The 20,282-nt window shown below is 36.1% G+C and overlaps 1 protein-coding gene across 1 annotated transcript in view; it reads left to right on the forward strand.

Annotated features, from left to right (window-relative positions):
* The window catches only part of ADCY2 (adenylate cyclase 2), a 203,279-nt gene that overhangs the window by 135,921 nt on the left and 47,076 nt on the right, over window positions 1–20,282 (forward strand). Inside the window, exons 8-14 of the mRNA XM_068196378.1 lie at window positions 3,600–3,758; window positions 4,145–4,277; window positions 4,607–4,783; window positions 6,097–6,140; window positions 8,434–8,514; window positions 12,573–12,642; window positions 15,047–15,144. Coding sequence (XP_068052479.1) covers window positions 3,600–3,758; window positions 4,145–4,277; window positions 4,607–4,783; window positions 6,097–6,140; window positions 8,434–8,514; window positions 12,573–12,642; window positions 15,047–15,144 — 762 coding nt within the window. The remainder of the gene's footprint in view (window positions 1–3,599; window positions 3,759–4,144; window positions 4,278–4,606; window positions 4,784–6,096; window positions 6,141–8,433; window positions 8,515–12,572; window positions 12,643–15,046; window positions 15,145–20,282) is intronic.

Here is a 20,282-nt window from a genome sequence, read left to right on the forward strand (position 1 = left end):
TTCTCACCCTTCAGAACTTCCAGTCTTCTCTGAAATAACTTTCTGCTCAGGCTGCTATCAAGTATGTTCATTGTTAAATGCTGTACAATCAGGTTCTTGGTAAGAGCAGCCTTATAGACTAGAAAATTATATCTTAGTTGTAAAGCATATTCTGATCTGACTTTATAACTGTAGTCAGAAACCACAATGCTCCCATAGACAGATCCCTGATTACCACAGCCTGCTTGCAGAAGGAGGGAGGAATCTGTACCCTGTGTTTTCAAATCCTTTCAAAGTATTACGTCAAGTGTCGCAAGCTGCAGGTGAATGAAAATTGCTGATTATTAACCAACTCCATATTTTGTCGTGTGCTTGCTGCATCCTTGTATGGAAGCATCTCCTGACGTACTTCTGTGCCCTGTAAAATTGAGAAGTAGTAATACTCTTGCTATTGGCAGTGTGTCACTCAATATGTTTGACTTGCTCTATCTGAAATATCTTTTTTGTCAGATAGAAAGTATTGTTATATTCAGTCACTGAGGTGCAAACTGCCCCCTCAGTATGTAAGCTACTGAAATAAAGTCATTTGCTGTTTATATTAGCAGTTCTATATAGATTTTACCACCTGAATATAGTTTCAGTTCCAGTTCTCTTTGGAGCAAAAAAGGAAGAATTCTGCCAAATTGCCAGGTGATCTGTACTACAAAGTCTAATTCAGTCTTCTTACCTAATGTTGTGTAGCTCCATTTTGAGCAATTCATCTTTCCTATGCTATGGATTGTTCCCGTGAAAACTTGGATTGTAGTCCCATTGATTAATTGCTTTGCTTCTCTGCTTTATGTTGGAACAAATCCAATGTTTCTTATAGTAGTCTGCAGCCTGCTTGCCCAGGATTGGGATGCTCACTTTATCAAGCCATAAATGCCAGTGCTGCCTGTGATGCTGAGAGCTGGCCACCTTAACTGGGCGCTTTAAGGAGAGAGCTTATCTGTTAAGGCAAAATATTTTTGTGTGTGAATATATGTGTTGTTTCCATTCAGCTCCAACTCTACACCCTTGTCTGTCTGGTGACTTCCTTATTTGCATGTTTCTCAGTCACACATTCTCAAAGACTTCTTTTGATTTGATAACATGAAACAAATTCCATTTTAGAGAAAAGTGAAAGAAACTGTTGAATATAAGATGTTTATAACATTTTGAACGCTATATACAAAATAAAAGAATTCTTTAAGGTATGATTTAATTCCTGCATGTCTGATCCAAAAGGAAACTATGCTGTTAAAGCTGGAAATTTGCAGGGAATTAAATGCCTAAGGTTCAATGTGTTAAAGTGTGTAAGAAAGGGCTAGGTGAGTCTTAGATACCTTGGTCCAGAATTATAGAGGAATAAAGCTCAGGTAAAGCATGTAGATACTTTCCTAATGACCTGAAAGCTTGCTTGTATGGAGTAAAGTTGCTACAATTACCTGCAAGCTAACCATGCCTCTGAAAAATGAAGAATGCTTTCAAACTCAAATTTCACATTGCAATAAGAAAAATACTATCTTGATGAGTATTTAGACTGCACAGCCAGGCTGGGCACTGTGCTGTACTGAAGGAAACCAGAGAGACGGGGGGAGCAGAAAATGAAATAAAGGTGGGAAGTTTCAGATATGCTTCTGTAGGTAATGCAAACGTCCTCTGGGGATGTGATAGCCTACATTCTTGAATGCATTCAGTGCCTGCATTGTCATGGCAATTGTTAAAGGAGATCAGGAGAGAAGAAGTGGTAAACCCTAAATTGGTCTGGAGTCACACTGCTAATTTAATATCTCCTGTCTCCTATCTTTAATTTGTGAGACAGAAGAGAAGAGATATTAAGTGAAAAAGTCCTGTTGCTCCTCTGCTTAAATCCTGAGAGCTTATTATAAAGCAGACTTTATTCCGCTTGCTCTTGCTTTATTCCACAGAATATGGAAGGGCAGTCTTTTGACAAGCACTCCTAGAGGATAAATGTTCCACTTCCATTTTGCCCAGTCTTTTAAAAAACTTTTTTCTAAAGTGCTAGGCTTGTGTCTTATACCTTGTGCAGAGCAAAGTGGTGTTGTGATTTGCAAACTGCTTACAAAGACCATTTACAGGCAGTTCATTTTCAAGTGTGTCAGCTACACAAGAGCAGTATAAAATGGCAATGTGAAAAGAAATACCAATAAACACTTGAGAGAGACAGATGGAATTAAAATACTTTCAGTCATGGTCCTGTTACTTTCATTTCCCAGGAAAAAAACACTTGAGAATTACTGCTTAAATGCAGGATTTACCATATCAAATTAGACCTCTTGCATTCTATGTTGCCTTTCAAAAAAAGGAGGAAACTATCACATTAATTCAATAATTCAGAAGGTACGGAGCTGATGATTCTTATCACTGAGATTGAAGATGTTGCTAGAACTATGCACCCAACTTGTATACAGGACCTATTTGGTTTCCTTATCCTGTAGCTGTTTCTTCCATTAACACCCTGAATTTCTCCAAGTGTGTGTGCACGTTCCTTATTACTGGCTAGGTTTGGGTCCACATCAGTTGGGGTTTAAATACATAAATCCGGTTAAGTTATAATCTTCTCATTTCTTAGAGCTAAGCCTGTAAATATCTGAATTATTTTTATTACTCTTTACAAATGTGGCTAGGTACCCATGTGACATATGTCTGGAAATGTTCTGGTTGTTTGACCTCAGTTTCCCATCAGTGATTCAGAAGAACTGCTTCTGCAAAGATAGTTGCCTGTCTTATGTGCAGGGCTCTTCTGAGATTAGGGATGGGGTGAATAGATACTTAACTCTGTGACTGGAAAGGTCAAAGGTTTAGATGTGGTCTGGACAGTGAGGGTAGCTTTTCATTCGCCGTATAATGTTCTAGAGGGTGCAGCACTCACTAAGCATGTGGAAGGTTGTTGAGCCTATGTTCTCCACAGCCTGAATGGCACTGAGCCCATATCCCCAGAGTGTACAAGCCCCAGCCTGTGGAATATCCTGAGGTGCTGTGGTTTTCTTCCTTCCTCTCACATATGGCAGATATGAGAAGCTCTCCAGTGTAAACATTGGGGTCTTTAGATAGAAGGGTGCATAACTGCAGCTCCAGACCTCCAAAAGCAGCATGTAGAACAAAAACAGTCCCTAGATTCTACCATGAGACTAAACATTTCCACTATTCATTGCAGCCCTCCCAAATAATTTCAGATGAATATAAAAGAAGGAATTTCAGACACAGACTTGAAAATTAATATTTCTACAAATTGTTGCAAATACAGATAATAGGAACGATAATATATAATCATAGCATTAAAAGAATGGAGGCAATGCTAAGAAGAGGTAAATGTTATTACTGTTGTTACTGCTACTTTCATACAATCAACAAATGATAGAATGTTTTGGATTGGAATGGTCCTTAAAAGACCATCTAGTTCCAACTCCTCTGCCATGGGCAGGAACACCTCCCACTAGAGCAGGTTGCACTGAGCCCCATCCAACCTGGCCTTGAGCACTTCCAGGGGTGTGCCATCCACATAATTTGACTGGTAAATTAAAAGAAAGCCAAGGGCCTATTATGTATATTAACAGAGGCTTTATTCTCAACCACAGGAAAGTGAGAGATGCGACTGGAGTGGACATTAACATGCGCGTAGGAGTGCACTCCGGGAACGTGCTCTGCGGCGTTATTGGGCTCCAGAAGTGGCAGTATGATGTGTGGTCCCATGATGTTACCCTGGCCAATCACATGGAAGCTGGGGGAGTGCCAGGGTAAGAGTCTTCTCTGTTAACCTTTGGACAGATGGACTGTTCAGTCATGGAAAAATGCCTAGGCACTGTGTCTTAAGCCATCAGCCTTCATGGAGATGCCTGAACTAATTCTTAGGTGCTGTCTTGAGGGGGAAAAAAAAAAAAAAAGCACAACCAAAACTGGGGCACTCAGTATTTGCTGTGATTTAAGGAGCATTTTTTTCTGGATGGAAACCTTTAGATTTATGCCCATTAGAACTTCTAAAATATAGATTGGAGGGACTGCAAAAGAAGTGAACAGCAAATAAAAGGTGGATCCAAAAGCAAGCAAAAAAGGTTGATCAGGTTTAAATTATGCATTTGATCAGTATCTGTGACTTTGTCCTTCTTTTAAAATATTATTTCAGTCGTGTTCACATCACCTCAGTCACCTTGGCACATTTGAATGGAGCTTACAAAGTGGAAGATGGGGACGGAGATGTGAGGGACCCATATCTGAAAGAGCATAATGTTAAGACTTACTTTGTAATCAATCCTAAGGTTAGTAGTACTTTAATTTTGTGGCCAGTCGTACTTGTTTTTGAGCAGGACCACTAATCTCTTTATTGAATAATTCACTACAATAAGATATTGATTAGGACTGTTACTGATGCCTACAATTATATCATGTTTGCAGTGCAAATGTTTCCCGCTCTTCAGAAATAAGTCTCTGATGTTTCCCAGCAATATCATTAAGAATTGCAGGTTCTTAGCATCTCTCCATTTATAAGTCCGTAATCATGGAGATCTGTGATGCTAGATGATGAACTGCTGCTTCAAAAGGTCATGAACACAAAGGCTGACATCACCTCTTGTCCTCTGTCAACCAGGGAGAGAAGAGAAGCCCTCAGCACCACATTCGGCCTCGGCATACTCTTGATGGAGCCAAAATGAGAGCTTCCGTCCGCATGACCCGGTACCTGGAATCCTGGGGAGCAGCCAAGCCATTTGCACACTTGCACCACAGGGACAGCATGACAACTGAAAACGGCAAGATAAGCACAACAGTAGGGGCCTACTTATGTCATTTTGTACAATATAGCAATATTTGAAAGGAAAAAGCTGCTCACTGCTAAATACCTGGTTATTTCTGCTGGAAGAAGATACATGTAGTTTTACAGGGCATAAATGCAGTGAATTTGCTGCAAGTTTTCCAGTTTTGGATTAGGTTCTAAAAAGACATGCCTTCCTGTAAGTGCATCTCTGAATTAAAAGGAGTCCAACACACTTACTAAAGTACAAAATTTGACCCCCTGAGCTTAGACCCATCCCAAGTCACAGCATGTGCAGTGCTGCTCTTCGTCTTGTGGAAAAATATTTTGAACATAAAGCCAGAATGCAACACCTTTAGTAAGGAAATCCTTTAATAGGGAGAAATTCCTAGAGATTTACTGACTGTTTAGCTACATTCTCAATTTGTAAAATGGCCAAACCTGGAGCAAAGGCTGTGAAGTTAAAATAATCCCTGTGATACTTCAAGTGGACTTTATTCAGAGTACCCCAGGAACCAAATTCATACTTACTGTAACATCTACCTTTTGAAGGTGCTCTTACAAGTCATTAGCTGTGGTTGAAGACCTGAGTTTTACTGTATTTCAGTGTTGCACCTTTTACAGTGAACAGATCTCTTTTTAATTTTACTAACACTGTTGTACTGCTGTCAGTAAGATATTGACAATTCTGCAGCTTGTACATTGCATTACCTTCTACTTCTTAAAAGGGAATGCATGAAGGTAAATTCTGATGGTTTTCGACATTGGCATTCAGTTTTTTTTCCTGTACTGGTGAGACATATTCTTGTTTATAATAAATATAGAGCATCAGAATGTGGATTGTGACAGGTTCATTACAGGAAGTACCCAGCCATCACTATTAATCACAAAATAAATATGGCTGTGATGGCTGCTGTTGCTATTAATTAAAAAATAAGGACCATTGTCTATATTTGGCCACTCAGGTCTCTTTTTTTACAAAAACACTTAAGACTCTTTTTTGCTGAAGCTGGCAAGAGTTTGAGCTACATCCAAACAGTGGTGGCATTGAAGTCTTTGTGGTAAAGGAAAACACTCTTGGATTCAGACTGTTGTATTAGTTTATCCTGTGTTTATACTGATAGATGAGTTTTATTCAAGGTCACTCCATCTTCACTTCTAGCTAGATTTTTCTTTTAGACAGTTTTAATCGAATGCTAAAAATATTTACACTGGAAACTTTTCTCCTTACTTGACCCTGTTTTCAACACCGTTTTAAAAGCAACTTAATATTATTAAAGTTTATTGTAATTAATAGGGGTCTTTTTGTTTGTTTGTTTGGTTTTTAGGATGTTCCCATGGGGCAATATCATTTTCAGCGTTGCAGAGAAAGGTAAATCAATCTTAAAAATTACTTATTCATAGAAAGTCTATATAAATAAATATACATTGGTATGCTTTCAAATACTGAGGGCCATTGCTCATGCAGACTATGTTTTTATGTAAGTACTGATACCTCTTACATAAAGAAGGGCTATGGAAACAGATTTGGCAGACATATTACTTATGAATTGCAAATTCAATTCCTGATAACAAATAGCTTTATTCTGAGTTGGTCTGTTGGTGACCTGCTACAAACCAGGTATTCTACCAGTTGGAAGAAAATTAAATACAAGAAAACTGTGAGAAAGCCCAGACAGGGGTAAGAAAAGGGAAGATGGAAAGGGCTGTTAATAATTTTTCTTACAACAGCTAATAATATGTACTAAAAGAGAGATTTTGTATGTTTGTTTAATTGCTTTGTATTTGTACTGGGGTTTATTATTTTAAAGCCTTTAGTATGTTTGCAGTAGTAGATCGTCAGAAGGTATTTTGTAGTCTTTTATAGTACTCCTGCTACACAAATCGTTTGCAAGATCACAGTACCTTTAAGTTTTCATGGTGTTTCTTGGTACCTTGATCACTAGGGCAAGATGGTGATATCATAAATACTGTAAAGTCATTTAAATTAACCTCCTAAAATTTGAATTGTTATTGTCTCTGGCTACTATGCAATTGTCTAAAATATTGCTAAGTTACAGAAGGTGAACAAGTTTTGACTGAACATGCATGATATTAATAAAAATAGTCTAATTTGAAAACTTCACATTTATATTTGGACAGTATATCCAAAGACTTTCTATGAGTCAGTGAAAGACCATTGGACTGTGGCATTTGGAAATAATGCAGTTCTGAAGTGTTCTTGCTTTTATGTTTCTAAACACCACTCCAGAATAGATTCAGAAGGCACAAAAAATGTGTCTTGATACCATATCATGGAAGGAATTTCTTCCATTACTAATGTCCATAGTGAGACATAGTGAGACATGTAAGTAGGACTCTAGATAAGCTAATTAATTATTCTCACAGGATAGAGCTGCAGTGATCATAAGCACTTTGAAAATCAGTATTTTATTAGAATATGCAAATGTAGGGTTTGAAGCATGACTGTAGGCTTCTGTTTGTGAAAGTCTTAGCTCTTATGCATTACTCAATAGTCTTACGTTGTTAAGGATCTGCCAAGAGGATTAACTGTGTTTGGACAATGTCTCCTCATCTGTCTGTGCATTTTCCCTAGGTTGTTTCTGTGATTGATTTCTGTGAAAAATGAGTTTTAAGCACTTTGCTTACCTAAATTCACTAGCATTGAATAGGCATGAAATCACTTGTGTTTTTTAAAGTTTCTGTAGGTCCACTAATACAAATGCTCTATTAATTTGAAACTTGCAACAGGTTATCAGTATTAGAGAAATTACCCAAAAACTTGATATTGAGGAAAATTCAGGTTCGACTGGGTTCAGTTTGTAGGTTAAGAATATTTTGGTGGGGAAAGAGTCAAATTTCAGATCTGACTAATGACTTCTTAGAAAACACTGGTTTTAAGTTAGCAGTGGATTTAAGTTTTCAAATACAGGCATCACCTGTCAGTATTTGAGATATGTCATTTTCAAGGAAAGCACAACTACTGAAAGGATTGATGATTGCAGCAATTTATGTTTGCAAAGGTAAACCCATTGTGATGATCCTCTGCTGGGTTCATGCTGAGTCCAGTCAAAAGTAAAGAAGCTTTTTTTATTGCAGATGAGTTACAAGGCTCATAAACAGAGTAATATTATGTATACTTGAAACTAATTTCAATCAGTGCTTAGTTTTCTTATTAAAAATAGTAAAGTACTTCCAAGAAAAGAAGACTTAGCAGGATTTTGGTAGGGGATACCTATTATGCCTCACTGCACTAATACATTGTGCTCATCATACAATTCTGACAAAGTTTTTTAAGAAAAGAAACCTGCAAGAAACAGGAATGCTTTGTGAATTTGAGCATATTCCCATTATTTTTCATGAATTCATAATGCTGTGGAAGACTTTCCTTAGAGCAGAATTTCTTGAGCTCTCTTGGTTATTAATGAAATATTTTCTGGTGTTTGTATTTAAGTGCTCCCTAACAGCTAAGCTCTAGATTCCTGAGCATGTGTGTTTGTGAGTGAGACTGTGTCTTATGATGTTTTTTTAAGAGCTTATTATGAGTGTCATTGTGCCTGATGCCTATAGTTGCTATTGCAGTATAAATGTTAAAAATTGATTATAGACTCACAAGTTTACGATAGCTGCTTTTTTGACATAACTTCCCACATTTTGCATTTCAGAACAAAATCACAGAAAAGAAGATTTGAGGAAGAACTGAATGAAAGGATGATCCAAGCCATTGATGGAATCAATGCCCAAAAGTATGGCTTTATCCTCTATCCTTTGTTGTCTTTGTCCATTCCAACTTTGACATAAATCTGCAACAGAGGGCAGTGTTTAATATTTTTTGCTCCCACATGCACATCAAGTCTGAAAACAGTAAAGGTGTTACTAATACTGGCGTAGGAAGCCCTGCACATTTTGAAGATAGGCTGTAAAGTAACATTTTCTACAATATGAGATAAGACAGTGCCTGTGAATCATGGTGTGACAAAGGTATTGACTTTTCTTGATCTTCCTAGCAGAGGGAGTTTGCTCTGTAACTGTTTGTCTGTAGACTCAGGGATGTGACACTACAGATTTATCTTACCTGGGGGCAGAGAAGTAAGACACAAGAAATGATTGTCTCAGAATGATTTTCACATCATTCTGATGTGAAAATTGATGCTTCCTAATTGTCATAGAAACAGTTCCTCAGGATTAGAAACTTTCCCTAAAACCATAGTTTAATGTCTCTCAATTAGTTGGTTGGTTTCTTAGGGAAGGCTAGTTTTGATGGCATGTTGGGATTGCTGGGCAAGACAACCTGCCATGTGTTTTTTTTCTGTGTCCTAGGAAGAGCTGGAGGCAGTGTGATGTTTTCTGTTTCCTGGTGAATAGATAAGGTTAGAAAGACATCAATCCCAGTCCAAAATAAGTGTTCAAGCTTCATATATTTCTCTGATGAAATAAGGGATTTGACATTCAAAAACGTGGACAATAACTGTGATTAATTACATGTTTCCCCCCCACTTCTGTTACTCAGAATCTTAATCAGCTGAGTATTGCACCTAATAATTAAATGTTCATATGTCACATTTTGGGTTTTTTTCATCTTTTAGTCCTATTAAATGGTACTTTAGGAAAATGGATTTAGGAATTTTTTTTCAGTAATTTTAGAAGAGTGCTGATATTTATAGGTCATAGAGTGAACACAGTGAAATAGGGTAGGTGATGTGATAGGTAGATCATGTGATTACACTAGACTTGCCTAAAACAGCTATATAAATTTTGGCAGGTTTTTTGTGTCTTTAGGTATACTTGCTCTGATAAAAGGATTTAAAAAATTATATTTTGTTGTCAAAAGTAAAGCATCTGTATAAATGCATTAAAATATTGGTGTGACCCTACTGTATTTTTTTTTATCTTAGGCAATCCCTGTCTTATCTAATTAGTGCATAAAATTCAGAGAAACTTGGATATTAAAAAAGTTTGTGAAAAAGTTTCATTGCATTTTGTGAATTACATGGGAAACTGCAGAAAGATAAGAAATTATCTTATATATCAGAAAGTCTGAATGTCACCTTCCAAAACTAGATTCTCTACCTAGCTCTGTATTGATTTGCTGAACGAATCTCTTAAAAGCTATGATGCAATTGATTAATACTCACGTATAAGTTATGAAAAGTGCTGATTCCTCAAACGTCAAGGTAATTCAATAATATTTCAACCTGTGAAGGCTAAGCATACAAAAAAAGGTAAATAACATATTTTCTACATTTAGGACACAAAACAAATAACATTTTTGTTTTCTTTATAATTGTGCATATTTTTGTGCCTCAATTTTTCATCTGTAAAATGAAAATAACATTATTAGCTAGAGTGAAAAAGTGGTTGTGAAACTAAACAAGAGGTTTTGTGAATCAAGGAGAAAGTTTTAAGAAAGTCTATGAGAAAACTGGCATTTCTGAATGTTTTTAAATGTGACATTTGTATTATATGGCAAATAGGTCTATGACTAAATGAAGAAAATTTAAAAAAACATTACTGCAAGAGTGAATGAAGAACAAAGAGCTTCTGCGCCTTAACCATTAAGGGTGTAACATCACACTTTCTCCATGGGTTTCTTTTCCCTCTATCTTGAACAAAGCACTCCTGGCTCCAAGTGCCTGTCCTGTACAGGCTGGGGATGAGCAGCCCTAGCTAAGCCATCCCGAGCCGTGGTGCTTAGGGAACTCCTGTAGGACATGAGACGGAGGGACGGCCATCTGCTAGCTAAATATGTACCTACAGAGGGGGCTAAAGTAAAGCCAGTTGGTCTTGGGTGAGTAGGTTGCTGTGCTAAAGGGACACACTCTTTTTGCTCTTTTTTCCTTTATGTGACAGTTCTGCTATGTTCTGTGCATAAGTCCTTGCTGTACACTGTCAACCAGTATGAGCCCTATGAAATTCTGCCTGGCTACAGGCAGAATTCAGATGTCTGTCTGTGTTGTTCCTGGAATTGCAAAAGAATTGAAGCCAAACTTTGATACCTAGTTTCCCAAGAGACATGTCCTCATATACTTGCAAATACTTCGGCAATTTTCAGACTCATCAGGGAGTCAGGCTGAAGGCAGAATTGTTTAGCCCTTATGTCTGTGCCAAAGGTGTGTGACTTTGTGCTCCCTCTTCTGTACTCAGTCTCCACTTCATTTGTTTCCCTCACCTCAGACCTCTCAGTGCCTGCTCTGTAAAACCAGTACAGTTTTTTTTTCTGAACTTTTAAGAAGAACTAAAATCTTCTGAAAACGTGAGCTTGTAATATGGAGTGTGAGGCAGCACGTGCTCTAAATGGCACTTCTGACTTCACATGCGATCAAGTGTGTAACCAAATTGAGCCCTTGGGAGTAGATCTGCAGAGAGAACTTTTTAGCAATGTGCTGATGGTAATTAAATCAATCCACCTGTCAGATACCATAAGGAAAAACAGGAAATTTGTTAACTGTTTGGGGAAGAGGGTTACTTCTTGTTTAATTTTTGTAACTAAATGGAAAAAAACCTTTCTTTTCACATTTTATCAAAAATATTCTGCAAACTGAATGTTTTCTCCGGTAGATTACAGCTGAACCCAAACAAAATCGTGCTATATGTACACCAGCCTTCCAGTTCTCTTTCTTCTCAGAAACCTGACTGTGATCACACATAGATGGGAACTGTTGCAGAGCAAAAAGGGAAATATATTTTTGAATTAAGCATTCAGAGAACTGAATATGTTTACAGACCCTTTTTTTAATGCAACCGATTGCACAGGAACAGGGACAGTCTCCCAGGCAAGGAAACAAAATATTTTCCATTTCACAAATTAAAGCTAATAGCTTACACTCCACTCTGTCCACTCCTGTTCTCCAGGACTTTAATTTAGGATATGTTCCACTGTGGTTCACTGCTGCTGCCTATTTGCATTACAGACTGTCAGTTGAGACATTCCCTTTTATTTAGAAGGCATTAGCTACACTACTAGTTTAGAGCCTAATTTAAAGTTATTGCTGGAAATGTTGGAAAAAAATCTCAGTCCCTGCTACTATTGTTCAAGCTCAAGTACTGCATGTCCACAGAACTAATCTGTTTAATTAATTTTTTGTTTTCAAATTTGCGTTGTGCCCTTGAGGTACAAGCAGCCAAACCCTCTTGAAATTTAAATATTCTATATATTTTTGAGTGTCTATTAAAATAAATGTAGACTTTCATATTAGAACATCTCATTTTGTAAAAGTTATGTCAAGCTTTTGTCAAGATTCACTTAGTTTAAAATCGGTTTGTCATGTTAAAGCAGGGCTATGGTCAAGAGACCATAACAGTTCAAAGATTAAATACCTCCACCTCTTTTAATAATTTTTGTTATATTTTCACTTGCAATAGGAGTTTGTGAAGTGCAACTTACCTACCCACCACTCCTGCATATTGTAACAGTGCCCTTCCTAAAGGTACCTTGTCAAGGCGTGTTTTTGTCTCAGGTTCCTCTTCAGTCCACTGGATATACTACAGTATTTTGGACCTGAGTGGAATAGCACTGTTAGAATTCCATCATATAAATCTCTCCATCTGTTGTCCTTAGTCATGATCAACAGAAAAACAATAGTTCATCTCAGCTTTTTTTTCATGTGCACTTCAGCAATAGAAGCCAAAAAGGAGAGGGGATTTTCAGTCTTCATTTTTACCATCAGTGAAATTCATCATATACACTGCAATACACGTGAACTTGCTTAATTCCAATTTATTTTCTTATTTTGCTGCATTTCAGTAATAGAAAAGGACAGGACTTTCTTCCTATGTTAGTGATAATGTTCCTTCTCTTTTCTAGGCAGTGGCTTAAATCTGAAGACATTCAAAGGATATCACTTCTTTTCTATAATAAGACTCTGGAAAAAGAAGTAAGTTATTTTCAATAAGTTCAATAAGTCAGGCCTTTTCATTGTTTTATGGCCTTCTGGACCCTGAGTGTATTTTACGCACTGGCACAGCTTCAGCAGGAAGACTGGGGAGTTGCCTCTTTCTGCTTTCTCATGAGCAGCTGATGGCAGCTGATGGCTGAACAGTTATGCTTTCCTTTGGAGAAGTAAGAGGTAGGTTGGACCACAACTGGCTGTGTAAATTGGTGAATTTGATGAGAAGGGGCGAGAGGAAGTATTACCATGCTGCGCTCACACTGTCCAGCAAGTATCCTCTGTGTCCCCTGTGGTGGTTGAATACATACTTAGTTATTTTTGTAGATATTTTTCAGTTCAAAGCATCCAAAATGATTTTCAGATTCTTTCACAGTTCAGCAGAATAGTTGTTACGGCCGTCTGACAATGGCAAGTGTTGCTTGGCAATGCATTAGGGTGGAAAAGGTTTCAAGGCTCCTCGAGCCTGTTTTGAAGACTTCTTATGAGAGGAAAAGCAAGACCTGGTGTGGTCTTATCCTTAGTGTTTGGGGGATCACTGATCAAATCAAAGCCGTGCCTGGCAGCACATGAGATTTTAATGTGGTTGTTACCAACCAGTGAATTCTGAAAGAGAACTTGAGAAAAATACGTCATTATGTGTATGTACTTTGGACAATGACTTGGGAGAAAATCTGGGAGCTAAGTTATTTGGCTGAGTCAATGCTTCCAGCAGAAGTCCAATATCTTGATGTAGAATGATGTGGAATGGCAAAGAGCTAATTGTTATTTTTGGATCCATCTTTTTAATATCTTTTTTCGTTGCCTTTTAATGACTCACGAGTCCAGTCTTGGCTTTAAAGAACTTAGTAAGAAGTCTGCTTTTGATTTAAACAGAAGCTTTTCTGGCCCTATGGGACCTGAAAGTAGAGAAAGATAATAAAGCAAAATAATTGTTTAACCTAAGGAGTGAGTGGCCTGCCTTCATTAGGAAATGCCTGGAAAAGTGTGAAACACTGAAACAAATTTAAAAGTAGATTGGAATTCTGTGACATTTTAGTAGCAGCTGGAGGTTCAAAATTGTTGAACAGGACCACTACAAACATATTCAACAGCTGGAAAAGCAGAACTTGCTGCAAGGTACCCATCAAGCAAAGACATATTTTTGCCTTGTAATTCAGTTAGACAAGTGATAAAAATTGCTTTTAATTTGCCATACAATTCAAAAGTTTAAAAAGCTGTTGTGTTGCCAAAGTGAGTTTCTACATATTCATGTAAAGTTTGGTGCACTGGTTTCATAGGCAGAACTTGGCATTAAGCACAGAGACACAGCTGTGTGCTTGCAGTTGGAAGGCACAGCTCATGCACTTTCCATTTTCTGAACTTTGTATCTCCAGCACTTTGTGAAAATAATCTTTGGGGGGTTTTGGGGTTTTTTTGGGTTGTTTTTTTTTTTTTTGTTTTTTGTTTTTTTGTTTTTTTTTTTTTTTTTTTTTTTTTTTTTGTTTTTGCGTTTTTGTAATTAATCTTAAACTTTTGTCCTTTGGAAAAAAAAAACCAAAAAACTAGGATAGGGTAAGTAACTTTAATAGTTACTTAGATAATTTCCCTTTGAGTACTTAATTGGTTTCAACATAGATATATCTATCTCAAATAGCAGATCAACTCTGATAAATATTTCATTGCTTAATTCTCATGTCTCTAGACAGACTAATTAGAGATAAATAGATTTTTCTTATGACAAAACAGATCAAATTGACTCTCTCCTAAGAATATCAAGTGTTTAGTAGTAACATAACATTAGTAGTGGACATATGAGGCCTTTTAACAAGGACATAAAATATTTTAATTGAAGTAATAATATAGGTTTAGTAAATATTAGTGTGCTTCCTAGCTATGATCTGTAGCACAGCTTACACATTGCTACTTTTTGTGCTCAGAAGTTCCCTGTCTAAATTAATATTGCACTTTTCGTAACTGTTTCAGCCCATCCAGTATTTATCAATAACTGAAAATCAGTTTGAGGAATTAATCACAGAAGAATTTTAGAATCTTTGAAGAATGCTTGACCATTCCTAAAAATATTTTAACTTATGCTTTAACATTTTCTTTTTGGTGGGGCTTCTTTTTTTTTTTTTTTGGGGAGGGAAAATTTTTTGGGATAGTCTGTTCAGTGGAGGAACAAGGCAAAACCATTTGACATCACTGTTCTTCAATAAGCAAAATTATTAACACTATGTCTTATAATCCCTAGCCCTGTCTGAGTGGATGTGAAGTCACTGAAGAACAGGAAATTTATGGTTGCTAAAAACTGCATATACATATGTGCATCTTTAAGCTGAAAATTCAGTTGGATGCTATTTTATCTGCTTTGGCAATTGTGTTTTTAACATTTGCTTTTGTTTTCTTCTAGTATCGAGCAACTACTCTGCCTGCATTCAAGTATTATGTGACTTGTGCCTGTCTTATATTCTTCTGCATTTTTGTGGTACAGATTCTGGTATTGCCAAAGTAAGTGATATTTAATGTGTACTTTTTCCTATGTATATTTGCTAATTACTGTAAAAAAAAAAATAAATATAAGTTTAAAATTTGGAATTGTTAGTTTACAGATGTAAATTCATGGAAATTAAATTGAACAGACAAAACTGAGGATTTCAAACAATTTTCAAAGTGAGGCTTGTTTCTAATTTTAAACACTGTCAATAGTGTTACGCCAAACATTAGAAAAAATTCTTCATTCCTTTTAGTTTTTCTCTTTGCATTTAAAAATAAGTATGACAGTTGGACATTGGAGTGAGACAAAATGGATTGCAGAGTTGGAACTGTGGTAAAAAAAATGTATTTAACGTATCACTATGATAATACTGCTATACTAAGAATGAAAACGGAGCATTAATAACCATTAATTGTTTATTTATAAAATTAATTTTGGAATATTAAAATTCATTTCTGGAATAAATATTTTTATCAAAATTTATATATTATGAGATGATTTATATTTTTGCTTATTCTAGAAAGGCTGAAAACTGGAAGACAATTCCAATATAGGATGTTTTATTAGACTTCTTAAAATTAAATTTTGTGTTTGATTGTTTGCACAGTGAAAAGTTGGTTTTTGTTTTATAGCAGTTGTTTCTAAAGCAAACACTTCATATTCCCTGTCATACAGTAATTCTTAACTCATAGTCCTTTCTCCTGTAGACTACTTTCAAGATTATTATTTATAACCACAGTTGAGTGATTCCTCTTGTTCTGTAGTATTTACTCACATTTTAATTCAAAGCCAGAAGGAAGCGTTAGGAAATTATAAATTGACTTTCCATGCTGCAGACTTATAACACGTATAAAGTTTTATGGACTTCTATTCAGATGTTACAACAGCAGTTTCCCAGCAATTTCTCAAATGGAGGCACAAAGCAAGGGACACTCTTCCAAGAATTCAGCAGTATCCTGCACATGTTTGAGTGTGATTTTGGACATTATTAAAAATATGAAATTAAGACATGGTAAATTTTATTTACAAGCTCATTCTGTATTTTGATAAGTAAAAGAATTGATTCAGGGAAACTCATGTTTTGCCACATCCCAAAAGCCAAAAGTGGATCTAACTGCTCCCAGACAGCAGTATGATGTTTCTGGTTTTGATTTTAGTAATGAAAATTAATCTAGATTTATCACCTATCTTACATGTGGTCAGACATTCATTTTGCTCTATCCTTACTATGTTGTTTAAACCAATTCTTTATCTCATTAAAATAGATCACAATATCAGTGAACTCTAGGAAGCTGTATTCAGCTAAGAAAAACATCCTCCAGCTTCCTGGTATTTCTGGTATTTCTAACATCAGAGCAAAATACATTTATAAATGCTTTGTCATTTTCATTAACAAAGTGTTAAGTGTCTTACGATCCTTTTATAGGGCTGCATATTAAATTGCAAAAGCAAAAGTGTAAAATCAATTATTACTAATACATGAATGGTATTCAGCTTCAGGTGGTCTGTGGATTATTTTAATAGATGCAAAAATGGAAGACAGAAAGGCAAGGTATTATACAGGAATCTGCATCTTTTCTGGAAAATTGGGAGCATTGCAAGTTAAAACAACAACAACAACAACAAAAGCTGAAAAACCACCAGTATATGTAATCATCACAAATGCAACTTAAATTGAACATACTCCGATGGTGCAAATGTTATTTCCTACTAAAATTATATCTACCCTTTTTGTTTTCTTTCAAAAGTTCCCCAGGATTTTTAAATGGTGGTCTAATGAAGACAGGGGTCTAATGAACTAAATTTGTCAGTGGGTTTTATTGATTCACTATTCCATTAATCTGGTTTCTCAGTAGTGTAATATCATTGATTCCTGTGCAGGCACACAGCCTGCTGCTTAAAAGTAGATTTGGAGATATTTGCTGATGGATAACATCCAGCAAGTTGCAAGTACTAAGTCATTTCTTCAAGAACACCACACATATTTTCAAGGCTGAAAATATTTATTAATATTTTAATTTTCTTTGGGCTATTAAAGTGATGTGGTGTTTTAATAATAAGCTTTACACAGAGTGGTAATTATAAATTTAATCAAGAAAACTATTGTCTTCTTGGGGTGAAATGTATGATGAGGAGTAGGTCTTCATTGGCATTAAATGAAAGCAAATCTTTATCATTACATTTCCTTGGAACAGGCCTGCAGGAGCTCTCTAGAATTCTTGGTTTCCCAAGTGACAGAAGTATGTCTATTAATTCACAGCAACCCTACACTCTTTATTTAAGCAAACAGAATTGATACTAGCATAGAATTGGTAATGTTGGTTTTTTGAAATACAGACTGGTGAACTGATGAAAGTATATTTCTATTGAATAGGAGCTACTTCTTGTGGTATTCAAGTAAGGGATTGTATTTAGTCTACATTTAAGATTATTCTTCCCAAGTCTTCACTCTCTGAGGCCACTGTGTTCAAGAAACTGTGTCCTTTTTTCCTGAGTCATGCCCAACTAACAGTCATAGTCAGGAGGTCTTCACATAATATTTTTGATCAGGCACAGCTGAATTTCTTCATAGGAGCGGTAGTACTTAGAAATTTTGCCTGAAAGCACGCATGGAAGATATAAGATGGTATAAGTGAAAGGAAATCATTATTATTAGCTATTTTTCTGCTGTAATAAATCAAAAAAACACCAACAACTCAAGTGGAAATTTAAAACTGAACTGATACTATTTGAACATTGAAACTGCCATACAGTCTCCATAGCTATTGAATCGTTTGATGGCTTAGTGAAAGTATCAATTCCTTTAAGAAATAAATAGCTACTATTAGATACCAAAAGAGTCTGAATTCAGTATTGGCTTGTAAAATTGTCAGTTGCAGTGGCTTCATTGTGATTTTATCACCTCAAGAGAATTTGCAGTCCTATCGTTCAGAACATGGGTAACAATTATCTACAAGCTAAGGAAATTCTCTGCATTGAAGGACATGCGCCTATAGCCACATATTTTTCTAAAAGTTACAAAATTGTAGAAAAACTACATTCTTATCTGCATTTTTCAGTATCTTTATCTTCACCAGTAAATTTCTGGTTTTCAGTTAAATAGTTACCAACGAGATATAAATAAATATAATTTTTTTCCAATCTCATACCACTGATAAAAATGAATTGTCCAAAGCAGATATTTCCTAATGAAACCAGAAAAATGCAAGTTTAGCTAAGATCATAAATTATTTAGACATGGAACTACCTGAAGCTTGCAAAGTTCTCATATTGTTTCCTCACTTTTAAACTGTCTCTCCGTAGCTTATGGTCAAAGGTTGTCCTCTTTGGATTTCTGGTGGGGGACTGTAGCAGAGAGCTACAGTCAAGGTCATTCCTTGAAGCATAGAAGAGGCAGGTAAAAACTTACCTGGCTTACACAATTTCTTGTGTTCCTCTGACTAAATATTTTGCCCGAATCTGTCAATGCAATGCATTTGGTAGCTCTACACAACAAAAGCAAGGTTAGTTCACTGTAAAGACCTGTACTGGTTTTATAATGTTTCAGTGACAAAAAAGAAATCATATTATGTCTTTCCTATGGTCATTGCCTCAAATGAGACTTGTTTATGGTGGCACATAATTTTTAGCATTTTGATTCCCTTTGTAGCCTTTTCAGCCCACTTCTTTCTTTCTAGGAGCAGCATGAAACTATTTTGTCTTAGCTTAATTGAAGCAGAAGTCTTGCTGTTTCCAGAAAAGAAGGGGGTGTGGGGAGCAAAAATACTACGGGTTTGTTTCTCTGTTTTCACCACTCAAAGCTGGATTCTAAGACACCTCTTTTTATTACCCTCAGTCTTTTTCTCTTCATCCTGTTCACCTTGCTGTGTAATTCTTGTGCTCCCTCAAAACCATCATTGATTATGTGAAGCTGCTACAAAGACCTTTTGTTCTTGCCTGTTGCCCAGGAGATTAGGTACTCTTTGCATAAGCTCTCTTTATGCCATATTAATTTTATTTCCCTTGCTCTCCAGTTTCTCAAACATCTTCATTTCTTCTGCTAAAAGGATGCACTCCAAACTTGACTGATAAGGCTATTCCTGTGTTGAGTAATTTCTTAAGATGTGGAGACGCCTTTCTTGTATTCTTCATATCAGAGAAAGAATAGTTATATTTTGAAATGTAGGAAGGGTTCCTTGAATGTTAATTAAGGACTTATATGATTGGAAGTGTTTATGCATATGTAAAAAAATAAGCCTGTTTCTTTCCTAACTGGCTCTGGTTTTAGTTTCCTAGTTGTTTTTCTTTTCCTTTTCTTTCATCTCTTCTGTTGCTCATTGGATTTTCAATTCCTAAGAGTAGAAGCTAGTTTTAATACTCTGATGTACAGCTTACTGTCTCAGTGTCAATAAGAAAATCTTGGATAATGTGTATTCATAAACAATAATGATCTTCAAATAACTTTTTAAAGAAATATTATTTCATTATTAATATATGTTATGAATTACCAGTCATTTATTTTGCATCAGCTGTGTTGATGCAGCCCAAAATCTGATGATTAATACTTAATATATAACAAGTTATCTGAATGATTGGAAGGGAAGCTCATCAATTACTCTCCAAAATGCTTTTAATGGCATCAGATTGGTTGGTGATGTTAATGCTTTTTTGTTCTTTCCTGAAAATATTTTGTATAACACGGTTGTTAAAACAGATCAAAATGTTTCTTAATATTTCTGGCATATAATGTCTGATAAAGTAAGATGTCTGCTGAGGCTCAAAGGAGCTGAGAAATATTTCTTAATTCTGTAAAAGTGTCAAATCTGGGGTTAAACCTGAAAGCGGGTACTGAAGTGAGGGACTTCATGACTGCATCTAGCTCCCATGCTTAAACAACTCCATAGATCCAGAGCTTCTGGTCTTCTCTTGGCATTCATTAAACATAATTAGGTTGCACTGGATCTTTCCCTAGGCAGATGTGCTGAGAAGCTCTCACATGGTGCCTGATGGAGCAATTATGCTTGACTGTGGTATTCCTATAGAGAGATTTCCACATTTGCAGAATGAATGAATAAAGGAATGAATGAAGGAATGCACAGATTGTTACTGAATCTCTGTTCATTGAGTGTCCAGGGATGCTGCTTTGGCTAGACCTTCCTATTTAGACTGTCTT

The sequence above is a fragment of the Anomalospiza imberbis genome, chromosome 1, assembly GCF_031753505.1.
Source record: "Anomalospiza imberbis isolate Cuckoo-Finch-1a 21T00152 chromosome 1, ASM3175350v1, whole genome shotgun sequence".
In the NCBI taxonomy this organism is placed as follows: domain Eukaryota; kingdom Metazoa; phylum Chordata; class Aves; order Passeriformes; family Viduidae; genus Anomalospiza; species Anomalospiza imberbis.